The sequence below is a fragment of the Sus scrofa genome, chromosome 1 (genome assembly GCF_054392235.1).
Source record: "Sus scrofa isolate SSC_HxYL_T2T_F1_AM1 chromosome 1, Sscrofa_HxYL_maternal_Yorkshire_Landrace_v2.0, whole genome shotgun sequence".
NCBI classification, from domain to species: Eukaryota; Metazoa; Chordata; class Mammalia; order Artiodactyla; family Suidae; genus Sus; species Sus scrofa.
In genome coordinates this window covers 164,016,307-164,039,134 of record NC_139383.1, presented here as the reverse complement: position 1 = coordinate 164,039,134, position 22,828 = coordinate 164,016,307, and the positions used below count along the sequence as shown (strand labels likewise).

The following is a 22,828-nucleotide window of genomic DNA, read 5'->3' as shown; positions in this document are numbered from 1 at the left end:
AAACTTTTAGGTGAATGTATGGAAAGGAGGATTGAGAAGCATGAGAGGGACCTCAGTGCTATGAAAACTTATGCCCCCTACTTGTTTAAAGATTGGCCAATGGGGACCTACTGTATAATTCAGGGAACTCTTCTCAGTATTCTGTGATAATCTATATGGGAAAATAATCTGAAAAAGAATGGATGTATATATATATATATATATATATGTATAACTGAGTCACTTTGTTGTACAGCAGAAATTATACAACATTCCAAATCAATTATACTTCTATAAAGCTTTTTAAAAATGGAAGAAAAATACTTTTCTGAAAATAGAAGTTTTATAAACCAGCTCTTTTCCATCAGCTGATAGCAGATGTCTGTAGGAGCAGTGAGGCAGAAAAATTGGATGAGAGAACCAAAAAAGTCCCCTCTCTGACTGCAGGTGGGGGCATGCATGGCAAATCAGACCCAGCTAGTGAAGACAACATTTTGAACCACCCAGGGGAATGAGGATAAATTCATCTTCATTCATTTGTTTACATTCAGCTTTATTTTAGAACCAGTGTACAGTGACTAAGAGGCTATCAAATACTTGCTTAGGTTTAGAATCATCATGAAGCTTGGAACCTCCTTTTCTTTTTCTTGTCAAAAAGTGCTTTCAAAGTTTACTTTCACCTTTTTCTTCACACACCTAGAAAGGGAAACTATGGTCACATTCACACCTTTATAAGCATTTTAGTTTCCTACAGTTATTTAGTATCAGTTGAGATGACTGTTTAAAAAATAAATTCAAAATTATACTGTGCTGATTTTCAGAATATTTGTAAGTTAAATGTAAACCAAGTTTACAGTGCACTTGCTCCTGAAAAACAAAACAAAATAAACAAAATGAAAGCACATTTCCTTTATCTTTTCCACTGGAAAAAAAGGATTGAAAGGCTATATTTACCTTTAATCCACCGTTGAGTGTGATACTAGCTGTTGGTTTATCATATATGGACTTTATTTTATTTAAGTACTGTTCTATATTTATATATATTTTCCTCTATATTCATTTTATTGAAAGTTACCATAAATAAATAATAAACCTTATCAAAAGCGTTTTCCTCATCTGTTGAGACAATCATATGAATTTTATCTTTCCTTTGGTTAGTGTGATGTCACATCGATTGCTTTGTGGTTGCCAAACCATCCTTGCATCCCTGGGATAAAATCCACCTAATCATGGTGTGTGATCCATTTATTTATTATTGTACTCAGTTTGCTAATATTTTGTTTAGGATTTTTGCATCTATGTTCATCATATATATTGGTCTGTAATTTTATTTTTTTGTGTTGTCCTTTTCTGTTCTGGGTATCTGGATAGTGTTGGTATCATAAAATGAGTTAGAAAGCTCTCCCTGCTTTTCAATTTTTTGGAAAAGATGGGAGAAGTATAGATACTACATCTTCTTTTAACGCTGGATAGAATTCACCTGTGAATCTATCTGGTCCAGGGCTTTTGTTTGGGGAAGCTTATTTCTGCAATATATGTTCTTATTTCTCCTCTTTTGTTTGATTTGTTTATCATAGCTCTTTACCTTTCTTTCTTAGTGAGTCTAACTAAAGGTTTGTCAATTTTGTTTATCTTTTCAGAGAACAAGCTTTTAGTTTCATTAATCTTTTCTATTGCCTTTTTAGTTTCCATTTCATATAACTCCATCTTTATTATTTCCTTCCTTCTACTGACTTTGGGCCTTATCTGTTTTGTTTGTTTTTTTTTTTTTTTGAGTTTGATTTTTTTTTCGATCATACCTGGTTTAGAGTGTTCTGTCAATTTTCTGCTGTACAACAGGGTGACCCAGTCACGCATACACATATACCTTCCTTTTTCTCACATTATCATGCTCTACCATAAGTGACTAGATATACTTCCCAGTGCTATACAACAAGATCTCATTGCTTATCCATTCCAGAGACAAGAGTTTGCATCTATTAACCCCAAATTCCCAGTCCATCTCACTCCCTTCTCCTACCCCTTGGCAACTACAAGTCTGTCCTCCATGTCCATGATTTTCTTTTCTGTGGAAAGGTTCATTTGTGCCCTATATTAGATTCCAGATATAGGTGGTATCATATGGTATTTGTCTTTCTCTTTCTGACTTACTTCACCTAGTATGAGAGTTTCTAATTCCATCCAAGTTTCTGAAAATGGCATTATTTTGTTCTTTTTAATGGCTGAGTAGTATTCCATTGTGTATATATACCACATCTTCTTAATCCATTCATCTGTTAATGGACATTTAGGCTGTTTCCATGGCTACATGGCAGCTACTAGTCAATGAACCTAGTGCTGCAGTAAATCTAGGGGTGCATGTGTCTTTTTCAAGGAAAGTTTTGTCTGGATGTATGCCCAAGAGTGGGATTGCTGGGTCATATAGTAATTCTATGTAGAGTTTTCTAAGGTACCTCCATACTGTTTTCCATAGTGGTTGTACCAATTTACATTCCCACCAACAGTGCAGGAGGGTTCCCTTTTCTTCACACCCTCTCCAGCATTTGTTATGTGTGGACTTATTAATGATGGCCATTCTGATTGGTCAGAGGTGGTACCTCATAATAGTTTTGATTTGCATTTCTCTAACAATTAGTGTGTTGAGCATTTTTTCATGTGCTTGTTGGCCATCTGTATATCTTTGGAGAAATGTCTATTCAGGTCTTTTGTCCATTTTTCCATTGGGTTATTGGCTTTTTTGCTGTTGAGTTGTATAAGTTGTTTGTGTATTTTAGAGATTAAGCCCTTGTCAGTTGCATAGTTTGAAACTATTTTCTCCCATTCTGTAAGTTGTGGTTTTTTGTTTTTTGTTTTTATGGTTTCCTTTACTGTGCAAAAGCTTGTCAGTTTGCTAAAGCCCCATTGGCTTATTTTTGTTTTTATTTCTGTTGCTTTGGGAGACTGACCTGAGAAAACATTTGTAAGATTGATAACAGAGAATGTTTTGCTTGTATTCTCTTCTAGGAATTTGATGGTGTCTTGTCTTATGTTTAAGTCTTTAAGCCATTTTGAGTTTATTTTTGTGCATGGTATGTGGGTGTGTCCCAGTTTCATTGATTTACATGCAGCTGTCCAATTTTCCTAGTGCCACTGGCTGAAAAGACTGTCTTTCCTCCATTTTATATTCTTGCCTCTTTTGTCAAAGATTAATTGACCATAGGTGTCTGGGTTTATTTCTGGGTTCTCTAGTCTGTTGTATTGGTCTGTCTGTCTGTTTTGGTATCAGTACCACACTGTCTTGATTCCTATGGCTCTGTAATATTGCCTGAAGTCTGGGAGAGTTATGCCTCCTGCTTGGTTTTTGTTTTTCAGGATTGCTTTGGCACTTCTGGGTCTTTTGTGGTTCCATATAAATTTTTGGATTGTTCGTTCTAGTTCTGTGAAAAATGTCATGGGTAATTTGATAGGGGTTGCATTGCATCTGTAGATTGCTTTGGGCAGTATAGCCATTTTTACAATATTAATTTTCCTGCCTAGGAGCATGGAATATCTTTCCATTTCTTTACATCCTCTTTAATTTCCTTGATTAATGTTGTATAGTTCTCAGAATATAAGTCTTTCACTTCCTCGCTCAGATTTATTCCCAGATATTTGACTTTTTTGGTGTGCAATTTTAAAAGGTATTGTATTTTTGTATTCCTTTTCCAGTATTTCATTGTTAGTATACATAATTGCGATGAGTTTCTGAATGTTAATCCTATATCCTGCCACTTTGCTTAATTTTTTGATTAGTTCGAGTAGTTTTGGGTTTGAGTTCTTAGGGCTTTCTATATATAGTATCATGTCATCTGCATAGAGTGACAATTTTACCTCTTCTCTTCCAATTTAGATACCTTTTATTTTTTTGTTTGTCTGATTGCTGTGGCTAGGACATCCAATACTGTGTTGAATAAAAGTGGTGAGAGTGGGCATCCTTGTCTTGTTCCAGATTTTAGTGAGAAGGCTTTCGACTTTTCTTCATTGTGTACTATATATGTAGTGGGTTTGGTATAAATGGCTCTTATTATGTTAAGGTATGTTGCCTCCATACCCACTTTGGTAAGAGTTTTTATCATGACTGGATGTTGGACTTTGTCAAATGCTATCTCTACGTCTATGGAGATGATCACGTGGTTTTTGACTTTTCTTTTGTAAATGTTGTGTATGACCTTGATTGATTTGCATACGTTGAACCATCCTTGTGAACCTGGGATGAATCCCACTTGGTCGTTGTATATGATCTTTTGTATATGTTGTTGGATTCGGCTGGCTAAAATTTTGTTGAGAATCTTTGCATTCTTCAGGTATTTTTTTGATTTCTTCTTTCATTTCTTCATTGACGCCATAGTTCAGTAGCTTGTTGTTTAGTTTTCACATATTTGTGATTTTTCCAGCCTTTTTCTTGTAGTTGATTTCTAGTTTCATTGTGATTGGAAAAGATGTTTGATACGATTTCAATCTTCAGAACATGATTAGAGACCCAAGATTGGAGGCATCACCTCCAGTATTCCTGTGCTTCTGCCCCTACCCCCTGTATGTTTCAGACCACCCACCTTCAGAGGTGCATGTGTGAAATTTTCCAGCATCCTGCTATATTGTGCAGAGGTGTCTTTATTGAGTTTTTCATGTTTTATCTGTTGTAGATTGAAAGGAAGAGACAAAGGGAGCATCTCACACTGACATGATGCCCTGATATCTTTAGAAAAAGGACTGAGAATTAGAAGATGTGAGGGTGTGGCCATTTATGAAGTGAATGCTCCCTATTAACCAGTGGGTAGCCCCTCAGAACCTGGGATTTGGCCATCTGGAGCACTCAGATTTTTTTTTTGGCTACATGCCAATACATGCTCTATGTGTGCCTAAAGAGAATTTGTAGAAAATAATCAGAACAGAACCCTGATTCCCAACAGCAATAAAATAGCTGTTCGTACAATTGGGAACAATAGTAAAATCTTTTTGTTTCTTGGTTTCTAGGCAAAAGGTCAAATCCCTGGCCAATTTCAGATATATATTTTTAAAACCTATAAATTGAAAGAGAACATGAGCTGACTTTTACCAAAGGGGTAGGAGGGAGAGGGAGAGGGAGAGGGAGAGAGACAGAGAGACAGACAGACAAGGTTTGCACTTTTAGGCACACAGTTCCACTGGATATGATTTTATTAGAGCGTAACTTCCAGATGACATATTCTTGAGTCCCAATCACTTCCTGGGTACCAAAGTTTTCCCAACTTCTCTCATTATCCATATAACTTCCCATTTGAGGGGTGTGACCATGTCTCTTTCTAGGAACACATGCAAACCTCGCATGAGAGGGAGACTAGCACTTTTTTCAACATCTATCATTCATGATATATTTTTTGTGTGTTTTTAGGGCTGCACCCATGGCATATGGAAGTTCCCAGGCTAGGGGCCAAATCAGAGCTACAGCTGTAGGCCTATACCACAGCCACAGAAATGCAGGATCCAAGCCTCATCTGAGACTTACACCACAGCTCACAGCAACCCCAGATCCTTAACTCACTAAGCAGGGCCAGTTACTGAACCCGCGTCCTCATGGATACTAGTGGGGTTCCTTATCACTGAGCCACAATGGGAATTCCTATCACTCATAATATTTTAAAGGTTCATATAATGATAGAAAAATGGTAAGTTTATATTCCTTTGTAAAATTGTTACAACAAGGCTTTTATCAACCCCTCCTTTTTTTTAATGCAATAAAGACATCTTACCTCAGAGAAATAATTCATGACTCTGTAAACCAAGTCTCCTGGTCAGAGGTCTAAAGGCCGATGCCCTTCATTGAATGGCTTGAATTTGTACAAATCCATGGTAATAACAAGGAAAGGGGTTGTTAGTTTGGGATACTTGCTGTGGTTACATCCTTTCACTGCCAATGGTTCACCCCCTTCTTTTAGAATGGAGAAACAAGTTATCAGCCTCAATAGATATTCTCAGAGCTTGGCAATTAATTTATATTGCTTTGAGGAAATTTTTCTGCATAACTTTTTTTTAACAGTTGAGTCACAGCAAATTCTGATTGCATAATTAAAAAATACAAAATAAAATCAATTGAAAATGGATTTGAATTAATGAGTTAAGTAATTTGGCTTGATAAAAATCAATATACAGAAAGTAAGTACTTACAAAGAAGCAATGCATATTTATAAAAGATAGTGGAAAAAAATTCTTTATTTCCAATCATAACTTGCCTCACTCTAATAATCGTAAATATATTGATTGGGAAGGACAGACACCTCAGTGATACAGGGGTTATGATGAAAGTGTACACTGAGTGTATGTGTATGGAAGTATAGAGGAAAGTTGTCAAATGCCAAACTTGGGTCTGAAGGAACCAAAGAAGATTGTATTTGAAATAAGTTTTAAAGGATTATTAGGTGTGAAGGAATGTGGGAGGGAACAAATGAGGGCACTGGAGGGACGGGAAATAGACATACTTAGAAAATAAAATGAAGCAATGCCAAGTAGTTAATGCTGCGAGCCACATTGGAATGGATAAGCAATGAGGTCCTGCTGTGTAGCGCTGGGAACTATATCTAATCACTTATGATGGAGCATGATAATGTGAGAAAAAAGAATCAATACATATATGTGTAACTGGGTCATCTTTCTGTACAGTGGAAAACTGACAGAATACTGTACACCAGCTATAATTAAAAAAAATCATTATATATAAAAAAAAAAAAAGAAAATGAAAAGTTCCACATCTCAAAATTGATCAATCCTACCCATCTGACTTTGACAGACATGGCTCTTTCCTGTGAGCTAAACATTTTTCCCATCTTTGCTGAAGCAAGTTGATTAAGTTTTAACTGGTTTCTTGTCTTCCTACTACAGAGAAAGTAAGAGAAAAAAGAAAGTCCATAATATACTGACAGGGCCAGTTACGTCACAGTTTTGGAGAATGAAAAGCACCATCACAGAACCTGCTGTGGCTTAGCAGATTAAGAATCCGACATAGTCTCCATGAGGATGCAGATTTGCTCTCCTACCTTGCTCAGTGGGTTATGGATCTGGCATTGCCACAAATGCAGCATAGGTCACAGATGCAGCTTAGATCCTGCGTTGCTGTGGCTTGGTGTGGGCCGGCAGTTGCATCTCCAATTCCACCCCTAGGCTGGGAACTTCCATATGATGCAGGTTTGGCTTTAAAAAGAAAAAAAAAAAGCATCATTAAAATGTCACATATTTTAGTAGCTCTATGAATAACAAATGATAACAAGAGAGATCTTTGTAATCTTTAAGCAATAGTCTCCACGAGGAGACATTTTTCTTCAGTTTGCAGCAAAGCATGTATTTAAGAAGATAAATGAAAACAACATTAATCACTAAATCGTAGCATATCTGCATGGCAGATAAGAATTGGACATACTTAAGAATTTCTGGTTTTGCCAAAGACAAAACAAAATTATTTTACCTACATTTTCCTAAGATTATTAATACAAGCCAAATTCAGTGAGCACTAAATACAGTTAATTTATTATTTCCATACAAAACTAGTCCTGACTGTATCTTACCATAAATTACCATGAAACTGATTCAGTGCTATTTTTAATTCTGCTATGTGATTTTGGCTGATAGCTTATTTTCTGTATATGTAATGAAAAATTTTTCACTATTTTCAAATATAGCTCCTTTTAGATCATTTAACTTTCTTGCCACTATCCTAAGGCCTAAATTTAGTGAAAGCAATAAAGCTTGAATTTAATCATTTTTTAAGTAGATACTTATTAAGATTCTGCTATGTAAAGACCTCTTTTTATTCAAAGGAATATAGCCATACTCCCCCCAGAATTCTGCAAAAAAAGTGATGGAAAAAAAGTCAGGAGGAGCCATCCATCTTTGACTACGTTTCTACTTTCGCTATTACCAATCATCATTTTCCCTACAATCAGTAAACCCATTTGCGTCATAATTCACTCATTTTGTTTAGTCTCTCTTCTCTGTTTGTCTTGTTACTCTCAAACATCTTTCATTTTTTTTCTTTTGGGAGTTCCCAGATTTCTCCATTTAACTAATCTGATACATAATGAAAATATTATTTGGGTTTCTGTTCTAGAGAAAAGTTATTTACCTGAATGAAGAATTTGAGCATAGCTGCTCTAAAGACAACTAAATGAAAAAGAAGTTCTGCTATGAATAGAGGAAAAACAGAAAATTATTTTATGCTTTTATTCCTCCATAAAGAAATTTAATTATTTGCACACTATGTGTAGACCAAGGTAGAAGTGTGAAAGAGAAAACTAAAGAAAAAGAGGCACAGAATCTATGGGAAAATAAATATTTAAAATAATATTTAAAAGGCTTAAATTATTGCATTTGTATTTAATCTTAGTTCTGTAAAAACAGAATACGGAAAGGTGATATAAGTAATTCAGAGAAAAGCACTAGTTAAATAATATTGGAACAAAGTAAGTTAACACGCAATAAATGATATTAACGGGCTTCAGTACATAGAGTTTGCCTAAGAAAGAACAAATAAAAACCTTAGCTATAATTATTTTAAAGGTGACTCTTAAAAACAGATTTTAAACAACAAAGCCTTGGTAGAATTCTCAATCAAATTCACCTTGTCTGCAGCAGAACTCTTATATCAAGCATGCAAACTACAGAGGTTAATATTTTTGAGATGAAGATTTGGGGCAGATCTAAGTGAACTAAACTCTACAAAACCCTGAAGAGAATGGAGAGATTGCTGACCTCTTCTCAGAGTTTACTCTATGAACTCAGGGCTGCCCCTCCCTGGTCACAGGGCACTGCTCTTGCTACCCTGGATATGCATTTCCATCTCCAGGAATGGAGATATTTGGTTCCACCAGCTTGCACGCATGCGTGTGCACACACACTCAGAAATACACTGACATGCATGCTCACTCATACACACACACTCACCAAGACACACGCGTACAAATACCTCACACACTCATACTCACACAGAAGCATATTCTCACTATCACACTCACCCACAATACTCTCACAAAACACTGACGCACTCAGATACACTCATATACTGTCACACACATGCACTGACACACACTATTACACGCACAAATTGATACACACACACACACACACACACACACACACACACACCTTCACCTTCCTGCTCATCTGCAGGTCCCAGATGAGGTACCCTCCTGCTGCCCAGCCTTGTCCTGGTGCCCTAGCACCTACACACTAAGCCAGCAGCTCTCCAGAGAGCCACACACTCAGCTCACTGCCACCCACCTGACTATAAGATTACTGAGAACAGAAGCTGTGTTTTTCATATAACCTCCTAGGTGCCTGGCTCATAGTGAGTTCACAGAAAATGTGTATTAGTAAGGAAGTGATACTTTGATGATTCTGATCTGATGATCTGATCTGATTCTTCTGCTCTGAATTGCTGGGATCTCTCTATTTCTCTTTCTCCCTGTTCTCCTGTCTCGCTGTTTTTCTTTCTTTGAAAGTTTACAATTCAGTCTTTAATATGACTGTATCTATTCTATTTTTATTACTCTTGCTATTTACATACTTACATGTTACTGTGCTGTTAGAATGCAGAAGCTTTACAGTTCTTAAGACTGATTGCAAAGGACATCTGCTTGCTGGTACAAGCCCTAACCCTCTCATTAATGTGATGGGAGACATCCCTGGCCCTGGCCCTTATAGAAATACCAAATCGAGTCCTCCTTGAGATGGTCAGCTCTAGCTTCATAGAAGCCCTTTACTGTATGGTTGTTTTCTTCATCTCCTTTAATCCTAGGGCAAAAGAGTTACTAGAAGGAGTATTTCTTTAATCTCTAGGCATGCACTGCCTTATTATTTAAAGGGAATGTTGGCACAAAGGTGCATTGTCATATTTAACACTCTTCTTTTTATCCCAAACAGCATAGTATATATTCTCCTCTCCATCTATGGCATTCTAGAAATACTAGTAGTAGAGTCATGCAGATGAGACGTCATTTGCAAACGATTTCACTGATGATTTAAAATTGTGGAATTCGGAGAAACATTCAACATTGAAATGTAAGAAGAGCAGTTCCCTTTGGGGTGCAGCGGGTTACAAATCCAACTAGTATCCTTTAGGATGTGGTTCAATCCCTGGCCTCGCTCAGTGGGTTGGGGATCCAGTGTTGCCATGAAATGTGGTGTAGGTCACAGACTGGGCTCGAGTCTGGTGGTGCTATGGCTGTGGTGCAGGCCAGCAGCTATAGCTCAGATTTGACCCCTAGTCTGGGAACCTCCATATGTTGTGGGTGTGGCTCTAAAATAAAAAGCAAAAAATGAAAAAATGAAAAATAAAATGTAAGAAGAAAAAATATAGCCATATTGTCTCCCTTAGCAGAAATGACAAGGGTTTCTAGTACAGCATGGAAATTGGCTTAAGATTTTGATTTGTTGCTATAAAATCTTTCAAAACCATTATAAATTTTATAAGTTTTTTATATATCTAATAAAATTATTTTCAATATATGCTGTTGTTGCTCCTGTAAAATTTTTCTATGAAGGCTGGCATTCCCTCACTAGAAAAAAAAAAGATTTTTTTTTTTTTTTTAGAAAGCTGTGAGCCTCAGCAATACCTTTTTTATTATAATAGTGGCTTTATGGCTGGAAAGGATTATTTTCTAGGTTCTGGACCCAGCCTCTGACTTCCCTTGAGCATGGAGCCAGGCTCATGTGAGAACTGACTTTCTCGTTGACTTAGGTAGATGCTGTTTCTCACACATCAACGGATGATCCCTGAAGGATGCAAAAAACACATCTTTTGTAAAGAAAAATCACCTTTGTGATTGGAACATGGGAACTATGGTTGTCATTCGAATAGTACCCTGTGAGAGATTGTGGGCTGTTTTTATTTCCTAACACTATTTTACAGTCTTGATAAAATTAAAAATAACATGACAAATTTGGCTTGACGTCTCATTGATCAAACCTATTTTTGATGCTAAGGAGCTGTGACTAAGTACAGGAAGAAAGCATTACCCAGGTTTCATGGTGTTGACCATTGGGCAGAGCAGTTGATACTGGAATCCCTGGAGTCAAGAAAACTTGTCATGGGTAACTTTTTCATGGGGATTTAAAATGTCAAGGCAAAGGCAGGAGTGCTGTCCATGGAGAAGAACAAGAGATCTGAAGGAAATCTATATTAAACTACTCTAGTACAGATTTATCTAGTACATGAAAAAGTCAGACGTTTCTCTGGGTGGGTGTCAATGGAAAGCTCTTATCCATTTTCCATGAATCAGTTTGAGCGCTTGGTCCAGAGTTTAACCTCAGGCTCTTTCGAATCTCTGCATACAAAGACAGTTAGAAGACTTGGGTTCCAGTTCTGCCTTGGTGCTGACTCCCCATGATGTGATCTAAGACCCAGATATGGCACTAATGCTTGGCTGTCTCACCCACACAGGACTTATATTAAGACCCAATTCAGCCATGTTTGTAGAAGTGTTGATACCACAAGGTTCTGTACAGTTGTAACATGTTCTAATGTTTCAAGCAAAGAAAAAACTTGCAAATATAAAGAAGTTGGGAAATAATGGGAGTGACAAGAGAGTTACCTAATCAGTATCTTAGATAATTGGAGTTTTCTAAAGGGGAATGTTATTTTTAATACCTTACCCCAATTTTTTTTTTAAGTAAGGATAGCCATTTTTGATGTTTGTAAAAGAAAAGTGATCACATTCTTTTGCTGATCTGTGATCCACCATAATTCAGAAAGACTTGGGGATCAGACCTTTACCCTACACAAATTCAGGAAAGCGTTCACTTGTGTAGTCTAGTTTGACATTTTTCAACTATTCACTTATATATATATATGTTTTTATATTTAATTAATTTTTCCAAGTAATTTCTCTCCACAAACCAAATCAATCTAAACTATACTGAATAGTAAACAAATCTTCTCAGTCTGTTAGTTATAATCAAGAAAAAAATACATTGGAGTAACTTAAAATCACTTTATTTTTTATTTTAATTTTTTTTATTAAAGTATAGTTGATTTCAATGTTATGTCAGTTTCCATTGTACAGCATAGTGAGTCAGTCATACATATATATATATACATTCTTTTTCTCATACTATCTTCCATTTTGGTCTATCCCAAGAGATTGTATGTAGTTCCCTGTACTGTACAGCAGGACCTCATAGCTTATCCATTCTAAATGTAATAGCTTGCATCTACCAAACCCAAACTCACCATCCATCCCACTTCCTCCCCACTCCCCCTTGGCAACCACAAGAATATTCTCTATGCCCGTGATCTGTTTCTGTTTTGTAGACAGGTTCATTTTTGCCATATTTTAGATTCCACATATAAGTGGTATCATAGTAAAACATAATGAATGTTTAATGTCACACCATGGAAAACTGTTGTGGAGATTTTTAAATTTCACTTCTTGAATATAGATCTTAGGTTTTCCTAAGGTAGATTTTTAATCTACCAGGTAGATAGTGCTCACTGCTTCCCTGGAAAACTGGTCCAGAAAGCATGCCTCCCCCATCATTCCCATTCAGCACTGCCTGACTTTGGTCCTGTGCTCACTTTCAGAGCTGGAGGCTGAGGAGTGGTGCAAACATCTCTGCATGGAGTGTCTGGGGACCAGGCTGAATGACATCAGCCTTGGGGAGCCTGATCTTCTGGCGGCAGGAGTGCAGCGGGAACAGAATGGTAAGTGAGAGTCTCCTTCCATCCTTTTCAAGTGCACTAGGAGTTGTAGGACTTGGAAACTGGAGAGAACTTCAGAAATGTTCCAGACCCATCTTTTTTAAAGGAAATAAACCAATCAATCTCAATTGTTAAGGGGATTTCTCAAGACTACATAGCAATACTAAGGTACAAGTCTCTTGCTTTCTTGCTCTGTGACATTGCCATGTATCTCCATAAATAACCAGTAAGGTAAATCATTATATGTAAGGTTTAGAATGGACAGCATCCCTACATTTTCTTCTTTAAGAATTGTTATAGATTTAGAATCTAAATTAACAAGTTTGGCTTATGTTATTTTTCAATAGATTTTAGAGAATGTGGCTAGTATTAGGTCTTTGCTCAAGCTACCATAACAGAATACCACAGACTGGGTGGCTTGAACAACAGAAATTAATTTCTCACAGTTCTGGAGGGCGAGTTCTCATGTGTCCCCATATGATTGGGGGAGAGAGAGAACAAGCTCTCTTCTGTCTCTTATAAGGGCACTGACCTGCTATGAGGTCCCCACCCTCTTGACTGCATCTAAAGTTAATTACCCCAAAGACTCCATCTCCAGTCACCTTGACCATTAGTGCTTCAACCTACAAAGTTTAGGAGGCATAATTCAGTCCATAGTGTACTACCCATAGGGAAGTACAGTGCTTGAAATCTCTGGGTATAACAAAATTGAGGTTTTTGTGAGGTATTGTTTTAACTACTGCACTCTTCCCTAATTTAGCATTTCTGATATTTCTTAAGAATTTATGCTGCTTCTTGATTAACACCTCTAAAGAATGAAGTCAGAGTAATGTCATGAGTTTTTTTCCCCCTCCCTTTTTAGAAAAATATTATCATCTCCAGAAGATCTAGTAGTACGAAAATAGAAACTTTCCAGTGTTGTTAATTTCTGATGGCTAGTTTTATTGAAATGGTTGAGCAACATTGATAAAGCTTAACACTAATCACTAAAAAGAAATTCTAGAATGACTTGTGGTTTATAAACTAGACAGCACAGGTGAAAGTGCATCAGAATAACACAGTGATTATGATCTTTTTATAGCTAATATTATTCTAACAACCATCATTGTCTAATAGCCCATTAAAAAGCACTGGTTTTTGTTTTTTTACTAAACTGAAAAAAAAAAAGTTTTTCCCACTAGCTGATCACAAATATATCTGAGCACTGACATTGCCCATGTTGGTCATCTCAGAAAGTCAGAACGAGGTTTCTGTGGCACTTTTTCTAGCTTCCTTTTAATATTCCAGATTCTTTCCCACGCTTTCTTGGATTTCGTCTCTCCAATTTATTTTCTCAGAACTGTGCTAAGTACAGAACATCTATAATCATGTTGTTTAAAATATGCTGCTCATTCTCAATTTAAGAAGGAAAAAATTCTTACTGATGAATATTCATTAAGTTTCACATGAAGAAAATATGAAGAGAGTTAATAAATTTGGCTGTAGGTGGAAGTATCATTGTGTGTGGCTTGTTTGGTGTGAATTGTAAGCTTTTACTTTAAAGATCTAGTGTTATCTCTGCTTTCCATCCAGATGGGTAATGCACTTCTTTGGCTTATTGTGTTTTTATTTCTAATTTGATAATAATTTCAAAGCAATTTGCCTAAAACATAAAGGGAAAATTTTAATATATATTTTTTAAGGGTATGACAAACAGGGAATTAAATGCTAGAGCTATTTAAAAAACACAAGCAGGTATAGCCTAACATGTAAACTTTTCAGGACACAATTTGAATGCAGGCAGCACCCCTTAATTAGCACTATTTTCTAAGTCTCTTCTTATTTCAGTTTTCTAATGTGTAAAAATGAACTAATACTCATTTATGGTGTTGTCATGTTGGTTACCTGAGACAATATAAAATGAAGACTAACTCTCATGCTTAACTTAATTTTTTTGAAAGAAGCACATTTGTTTAAGCACAAGTAGAAATAAAGAAATCAAAGTCTAATTCCTACATATTCTTTAGAGAAGACATGAAATTACAGTAATATCCAAGGCCATAAATGCTTTTCTTAAGTTTATTTAATAATCCTAAACTCATACAAAAGGTTATATATGCTTTTATTATTTATTTATTTATTTATTTATTTTTTGTCTTTTTGCCTTTTCTAGGGCTGCACCCGGCCATGTGGAGGTTCCCAGGCTAGGTGTCTAATCGGAGCTGTACCCGCCAGCTTACCCCACAGCCATAGTAACACGGGATCCGAGCTGCGTCTGCGACCTACATCACAGCTCACGGCAATGCTGGATCCTTAACCCACTGAGCAAGGCCAGGGATTGAACCCGCAACCTCATGGTCACTAGTTGGATTTGTTAACCACTGCCCCATGATGGGAACTTCTAAAAATATTTTTAATGTATGAGTAATTATTTAGTTAGAGAAGGTAGTGTTTGGTTCATTTAAGTGACCCCCTAAAAATTAATGATAACCGTAAAGAATTTGACACAGTGCTCATGCACGCGCGCACGCGCCCGCACGATCCTGAGATTCTTCAAGGATTAGCATTACAAATTAAACTTGGATGGAAGGATTTCCTTTCCCTAGGAAGCACCTCTACATGGGTGAATTTCTCTCTTTGGGTACCAGGGCCATAAACATATCCACTGCTCAAGCTCTCGTACACTTTCTTTAAAGTGCTTCCTCAAGTTCAGGTAATAGCATCTTTCCTCTGTTTTTCCCATTCCATTGAGGACTAGCTAAAACTTTGGCAATAGTAATTCATGCGACAGGAGAACATGAAAGTCATAAATCTTGATAAAATATCAGGACTGCAGATTCTACTATTCTAACTTAAAAGTCCAGTGGATGTGTGCATATATGCTGCCTGGGACACACACACATACATACATGATTGGCACAATTCGTTACTTGCATGCCCAGACTTTGTCACTTCCTAATCCACAGACCTCTCCTGTAAATATGGTAATCCCATTTCAGAGTCCTTCCTGAATAACTCCCAGTCTATAAAACCTTGTACTAAAGACTAAGAATATTCTTTATGTAGGAATTAGGGTTTAGAATAGAACCCTCTCCCTTTGGCCCCAGGATGGCTTTAGGGACACACCTGTTCCTTAGGTGGTATACCCACTCATTGTATTATGTGTGGGGAAAGTGTTTGTTGTTTTCAGCTTGCTAATTGAAGTATTTCAAAAATAAATTTATTGCTTAAAGCTGTCCTTTAATTGTTTTCAATCGTAACACCTCTTAAACAAAATATTTAGCTTCCTTATACATGTTTGAAGTTATTAATGTGTACAGATCAGAATAAATCCTTTTTGAAAGATTTGTCATTACAGATTCAGTTTTTTTCCCTTAAGGCATTTTAGTGCTAAATTCTAAACTTTATTTTTCATCAGAGACATTATTTTAATGTTTTATCAGTGATGTGCTTAGATTTATTGAAATATATGCTAAGGGATGAGACACACATGCGTGTGAACTGATGTAATCATTGTGTTACTGTAGCTTGTGGTGGTCTTGTGGTATCCTGTCCTCAAGGGGAAACTTGCTGTTTAGTCTTGACCACAGCATTTTTTTCTTTATTATAGTATAGCTGATTTACAATGCTTTTTTTAAAATTTCTGTTGTACAGCAAAGTGAACCATCCACACACAGTTCCCTGTGCTGTATAGTAGGGCCCCATTGCCCATCCATTTCAGCCATAACAGTTTGCATCCAAAAACCCTGAACTGCCCATCCGTCCCTTCCCTGCACAACCTCGGGAACCGCAAGTCTGCTCTCCTTATCATCATCTGTTTCTGTTATGTAGATAGGACATATGTGCCACGTTTTAGATTACACAAATGAGTGATATCATATGGTATTTGTCTTTTTCTTTCTGGCTTACTTCACTTAGTATGAGAATATCTAATTTCATCCAGGCTGCTGCAAATGGCATTGGTTTATCTTTTTTATGGCTGAGTAGTATTTCATTGTATTACGTACCACATCTTCTTGATCCATTCATCTGTCGATGAACATTTAGGTTGTATCCATGTCCTGGCTATTGTGAATAGTGTAGTGAGGAACATAGGGGTGCATGTATCTTTTTCAGTGGAAGTTTTTCTGGATATATGCCCAGGACTGGGGTTTGCGGGATCATATCATAGTTCTATATTTAGTTTTCTGTGGTACCTCCATACTCTTTTCCATAGTGGTTGTAACAATTTACATTTCCACCAACAATGAAGGAGGGTACCCTTTTCTCCACACCCTCTTTAGCATTTGTTGTTTGTTGACTTGTTAATGATGGCTGTTCTGATTGGCATGAAGTGGTACCTCATTGTAGATTTGATTTGCATTTCTCTGATAATTAGAGATGTTGAGCATTTTTTCATGTGCTTGCTGGCCATTCAGATGTCTTCTTTGAAGAATTGACTATTTAGGTCTCCCATGTTTCAATTGGGTTGTTTGTTTTTTTGTTGTTGAGTTGTATGAGGTGTTTGTATATTTTGGATATTAGGCCCTTGTCTGTTACATCATTTGCAAAGATTTTCTCCCATTCTGTGGGTTGTCTTTTTGTTTTTTTAATGGTTTCCTCTGCTGTGCAAAAGCTTTTGAGTTTAATTAGGTCCCATTGGTTTAGTTGTGTCTTTATTGTCATTATTCTAGGAGGTGGATCAAACAAGATGTTGCTGTGATTTACGTCAAAGAATGTTTTGCCTATGTTTCCCCATAGGAGTTTTATAGTATCTGGCCTTATATTTAGGTCTTCAATCCATTTTGAGTTTATTTTTGTGTATGGTGTTAGACAGTGTTCTATTTTCATTCCTTTACATGTAGCTTTCTAGTTTTCCCAGCACCATTTATTGAAGAGACTATCTTTCTTCCACTGTATATTTTAGCCTCCTTTGCCATAGATTAGTTGATCATTGGTGCTTGGGTTTATTTTTGGGCTTCTTTTTCAATATTGTTTTGGCTCTTCTTCTTCTCTTTTGTTTCCATTCAAATTTTAAAATATTTCGTTCTAGTCTGTGAAGAATGTCCTTGGTGTTTTGATGGGGATTGCATTGAATATGTAGATTGCCTTGGGTAATATAGTCATACACAGGTGAATTTATTAAACTTTCAGAGAAGAATTAAGTAGTTATTCTTCTGAAATTCTTTCAAAAAAACAGCAGAGGAAGGAACACTCCCAAGCTTATTCTGTGAGGCCACTATCACCCTGATATCAAAACCAGACAAGAATACTACAAAGTAAGAAAATTACAGACCAATATCACTGATGAACATAGATGTAAAAATCCTCAACAAAATCTAGCAAACTGAATCCAAATGTATATTAAAAGGATCATACACCATGATCAAGTGGGATTTATCCCAGGGATACAATGATTCTTCAATATCCACAAATCAATCAATGTGATGTATCATATCAACAAAATGAAAAATAGGTGTTCCCGTCCTGGCTCAGCAGAAAAAAAATCTGACTAGTACCCAAGAGGACACAGGTTCAATCCCTGGCCTTGCTCCGTAGGTTATGGATCCAGCATTGCTGTGAGCTGGGTGTAGGTCAAAGACACGACTTGGATCTGGTGTTACTGTGTCTGTGGCATAGGCCAGAGGCTACAGCTCCAATTCAAACCCTAGCCTGGGAACCTCCATATGCCATGGGTGCGGCCCTTAAAAAAAATACTAAAAAATAAAAACCATATGATCATCTCATCAGATGCAGAAAAGGCTTTTGACAAAATTCAACACTCCTTTCTGATAAAAACTCTCCAGAGAGTGGGCATAGAGGAAAACTACCTCAACATAATAAACAACCATATGTGGAAAAAAAGCACAGCTAATGTTATTCTCAATGGTGAAAAACTGAAAACATTTCTACTAAGATCAGGAACAAGACAAGTATGCCCACTTTCAGCACTATTATTCAATATAGTTTTGGAAGTTCTAGCCATAGCAACCAGAGAAGAAAAAGAAATAAAAGGAATCCACATTGGAAAAGAAGAAGTAAAGCTGTCACTGTTTGCAAATGACATGATACCATATCCAGAAAACGTTAAAGACCAGCACCAGAAAACTCTTATAACTCATTGCTGGATTTGGCAAAGTTGCAGGCTACAAAATTAATACACAGAAATCAATTGCATTTTTATATACTAACAATGAAAGACTAGAAAGAGAAATCAGAGAAACTATCCCATTTACCATCACATCAAAAAGAATAAAATACCTAGGAATAAACCTACCTAAAGAGACAAAATATCTATACTCTGAAAACAATAAGGTGCTGATGAAAGAAATCAAAGATGACACAACCAGATAGAAAGCTATGCCATGCTCTTGGATTGGAAGATCACAGCATTTTTTTGACATTCAAAATTGCTACTTCTCTTCTAGTGTTTTTCTGATGCTTCAAACACCTTGGTCTTATTTACCCTGAGACCAGCTAAAAATAAACATATGGGCAAATAATTTTTAAAGGTATAGTATGTGTTGCTAAGATAAAAATGGTTATTGATTAAATCTTTACTATAATCATCTTTATCTAGTGCTTTCAGCTGCTTTCCTATTGATTCAGAATCCCTCATGGTACAGGGTAAAGTAGGGGAACACAAGCGCAGATGTGCACACACATACAGACATACACACACACTCACACAGACTTCAGATAACAATTGCAACAAGAAAGTGCATATTAAGTAGACATTTTGAACTTTAAATTCTTACAACTTTTGGAATCTCTGATCTTTGAGTAGTGTTTAAGATAGCCTGCACTGGCCTTAAAAAATATTAATGTACTATGTTCCAACCATAGTTGTTTATAAAGGGGGATCACATAATAGCAATTCTAGAAAACAAATGTTACATATTAATAATTAATAACAGAAGTAAGCATCATAACCCAGAAGCAACTCACTTGTATGAAATTCTGAAATTCTGCTGTCGCAGTTGGAAGTAGACTCAAGCATATGTCCATTTTGTTATTGATACAAGAGATCATCATTAACAAACAAAATGGAAAATTAATCTCAGACTTTGCCATCTGGCTAATGCAGAGTCAGACATGAGGGTTTGGTTTTTTCCAGAACCTAGAGTCCCTGCTTATGAATGGGCTAGAATTGGCATTGATTCCTACTTTAGCCTAGGACTATGTGTATAATCTTTCTCCAGAAACAAAGCAGTATTCTAGTGTTGTTTCTAAATTATTTACTTCAGTTTTCATAGTAACCATGTTCCCTACATTCCACTCAGACACCCTTGTATGTAATTCACTCATTTATTATTCACCCACCAAACATTTTTCTATGCAGAAACTAAGCTGAGGAAATGTAAAATTATATAAAATATAACCATTACATTTAAGAAGCTCACAGAGTAGTGAGAAAGACAAATCTCTAAGCAAAGTGTTTTAGTCACTGTTTTTTTTTTTTTGTTTGTTTATTTGTTTTGTTTTTAAATAATGCTGTGTTCCTGGTCATACAAAATCCCAACAGCACTGTCTTGGAAGCCTGTCTTTATCATTCATGCAGAGGCAGGTTTACTAGATGCAGCAGATTTAGACTGGTGATGCTGAGACTGGCTCTGGGCTGCCGATAATGTCTACCTCTCTTCCATGTGTCTCTCCTCCTTACACTAACGCTTCCTTCCTAAGGCATGTTCTCAAAACAAAAACAAATAGGGCAAGAGATCAAGCCCAGACTTGCAACACAATTTAAGTCTTTGCATGTGTCCTTTCACTGACATTCAATGGCCAAAGCAAATTCTATGCCCAAGCCCAAAGTTAAGGGGTGCAGAGGTATACCCCACCTGTGAGGCTACAACATGGCCTACAACATCTGATCTAACATGAGAGGAAGTTAAGAAGTCATTTGAGAAAAACGATACAATAGACATGCTAAAATAAAAATAAAAATGCTGTGGTATAGGTATGATCAATTCTAATCAGAGCAGCCTACCGTCTTTTTTAAAAAAATTTTTTATTGCCCTAAATAAGATTTCTCAATCAGGTATGTATGAAATTCTTAGTGTCCATCAATAGTTAAGGCAATTTTTAGTGGGCCCTACTCATGTGGAAAATGAACAGTTAATGACAAAACAATAACAACAACAGCAAAATTTTCTTTATTTTGATCTTTTCTCCAGTTTTTCAAAAGTGATTTAGGGTAAGTCATATTCACTCTTATACGCATTCTTTATAATTAGTAATGAAATAGTGTTCCAGGTTTATTTTTTGCCCCTAGGATAACAGTGAGCAAAACCAGCTTCTGCCTGGGGAAAAGATTCCTTGCATAGATAGCTATGTTTGAGTTTCTAAATGCCATCCACACACTCTACTAGTATTTCCCAAAGTGAGTTCAGCAAATACTATTGCTGCTACAACTTGCCCTCTGAAGTGAGGGGATCAGTGAATTTAATACTGTATCACACTCTTGTGAATTAAATCGTGCTCCCCTCCAAAATAAGGATGTCAAGGTTCTGAGATACCCTCAGTATCTCAGAATATGACCTTATCGGAAATAGGATCCTTACCACGAATCAGGTTTAAGCAAAGTCTTTAGAAAGAGCCATAACCCACTATGACATAAAATGTCCTTATCAAGAAGGAAAACTTGTACACAGAAAGATATGCTGTGAAGACACATGGGGAGAGATGGCTATGTGACTAGAGTGATGCATCTGCAAGCCAAGGAAGGCCAAGGAATGCTGGCGAAAACCAGAAGCTAGAAGAGACAAGGAAGGATTCTCCCACAAAAGCCTTCAGAGACCTGCCACCAACTTGATTTCAGACTTCTAGCCTCCAGAACTATAAGATGATGAATTTCTGTAGCTTTGAGCCACTCAGTTTGTGGTACTTTGTTACAGCAGCCCTAGGAAGTTCATGCCAACCCTGTATGATGGTCACAGTTCACATGAGCAGAATAAAACTTTGAGAAGTCCTATAATAAAGATGTGGTTTAACTTCGTACAATGTAGCACTTCTCAAACTCACTTTATCTATGTGTCTTTTTCTATACATAGCACCAATTTATATTTTGTGGGACTTAAGTTCCATAAAACCGGTTTGAAAATGCCAGTATCACCAATGGAGGTGATGATCTACAGGGAAAGCTGAAAGGTGATGGTGATGGGAGCAGCCATCCTGGCAAGAAGAAGATGACATTCGTGGATGTAACACAAAGTCTTGAATGGGCCCTAGATATTTGCCTTCTAGTCTTGTGTTGTATTGCTTTAATTCTACCCTTTGATTGCTATAGACACTGCATATAATTAAGAAACTATGTCAAAATACCATTGTCCCCATTTGGTCTTTGAATCACCACACTACAATGGAATCAAGGCCAATGCCATATATATTTCTCTCTCTCTTTGAAATAGCAAGAATGTTTGTAGTGCTTCTCTCACCACACTGCCAAATCTAAGTGGTCCATTGTCTAACTCTAGCCATGTCATTACAAACTGAGATGCATTTTGGAAGAAAGATCTTGAAACACCTTTGCCCTGGAAACATGCCTTATACAAATACAGTGAGAACAAAGATGCAGATTTCAAAAGCATCCATAGCTTTGTGAAAGAAGCTTCTGGGGAGAATGCTGAATCCAGAATTACTGGTATCTCCCAGCCTCAGGCAAGAAGAGGGATTTTGGAAATAAGAATTTTATGGGGAATAAGAGGTAATGCTTTGCCCTTGCCCTTTCCATGGACAGAGATTCATGTTCCTATCTCCTCATGTAAATGGCGGGGGTGTCTCTTCAAGAACAAAGACTAAGAAGTTCCCATTGTGGCTCAGTGGTAATGAGCCCAACTAGTATCCATGAGGATGTGGGTTTGATCCCTGGCCTCACTCAGTTAAGGATCTGGTGTTGCTGTGAGCTTTGGTATAAGTCGTAGACGTGGCTTAGATTCTGCGTTGCTATGGCTGTGGTGTAGGCCGGCAGCTGTAGCTCCAACTTGACCCCTAGCTGGGAACTTCCATATACCATGGGTGTGGACCTAAAAATAAAAAAAAAAAAATTAAAAAAAGAGAATGAATACTAAAATTTGATTCTTCATATGGAGTTTGATGATGAGCACAGGAAGAATAATGGAGAGCTGTCATCAAAGCCCAGCAACGTGTAAGAAAATAAAGATACACTTCAACTGTCTCAAAACAGAATGTGGTATAGAAGGGGTGCCCAGG

The 22,828-nt window shown here is 36.8% G+C and overlaps 1 protein-coding gene across 5 annotated transcripts in view; it reads left to right on the top strand.

Annotated features, from left to right (window-relative positions):
* The window catches only part of DOK6 (docking protein 6), a 402,580-nt gene that overhangs the window by 179,351 nt on the left and 200,401 nt on the right, over nucleotides 1–22,828 (top strand). For all 5 annotated transcript variants that reach the window (XM_021099328.2, XM_085018104.1, XM_021099323.2 and 2 more), the window contains exon 4: nucleotides 12,545–12,664. In XM_021099328.2, the coding sequence (XP_020954987.1) occupies nucleotides 12,545–12,664 (120 nt within the window). The remainder of the gene's footprint in view (nucleotides 1–12,544; nucleotides 12,665–22,828) is intronic.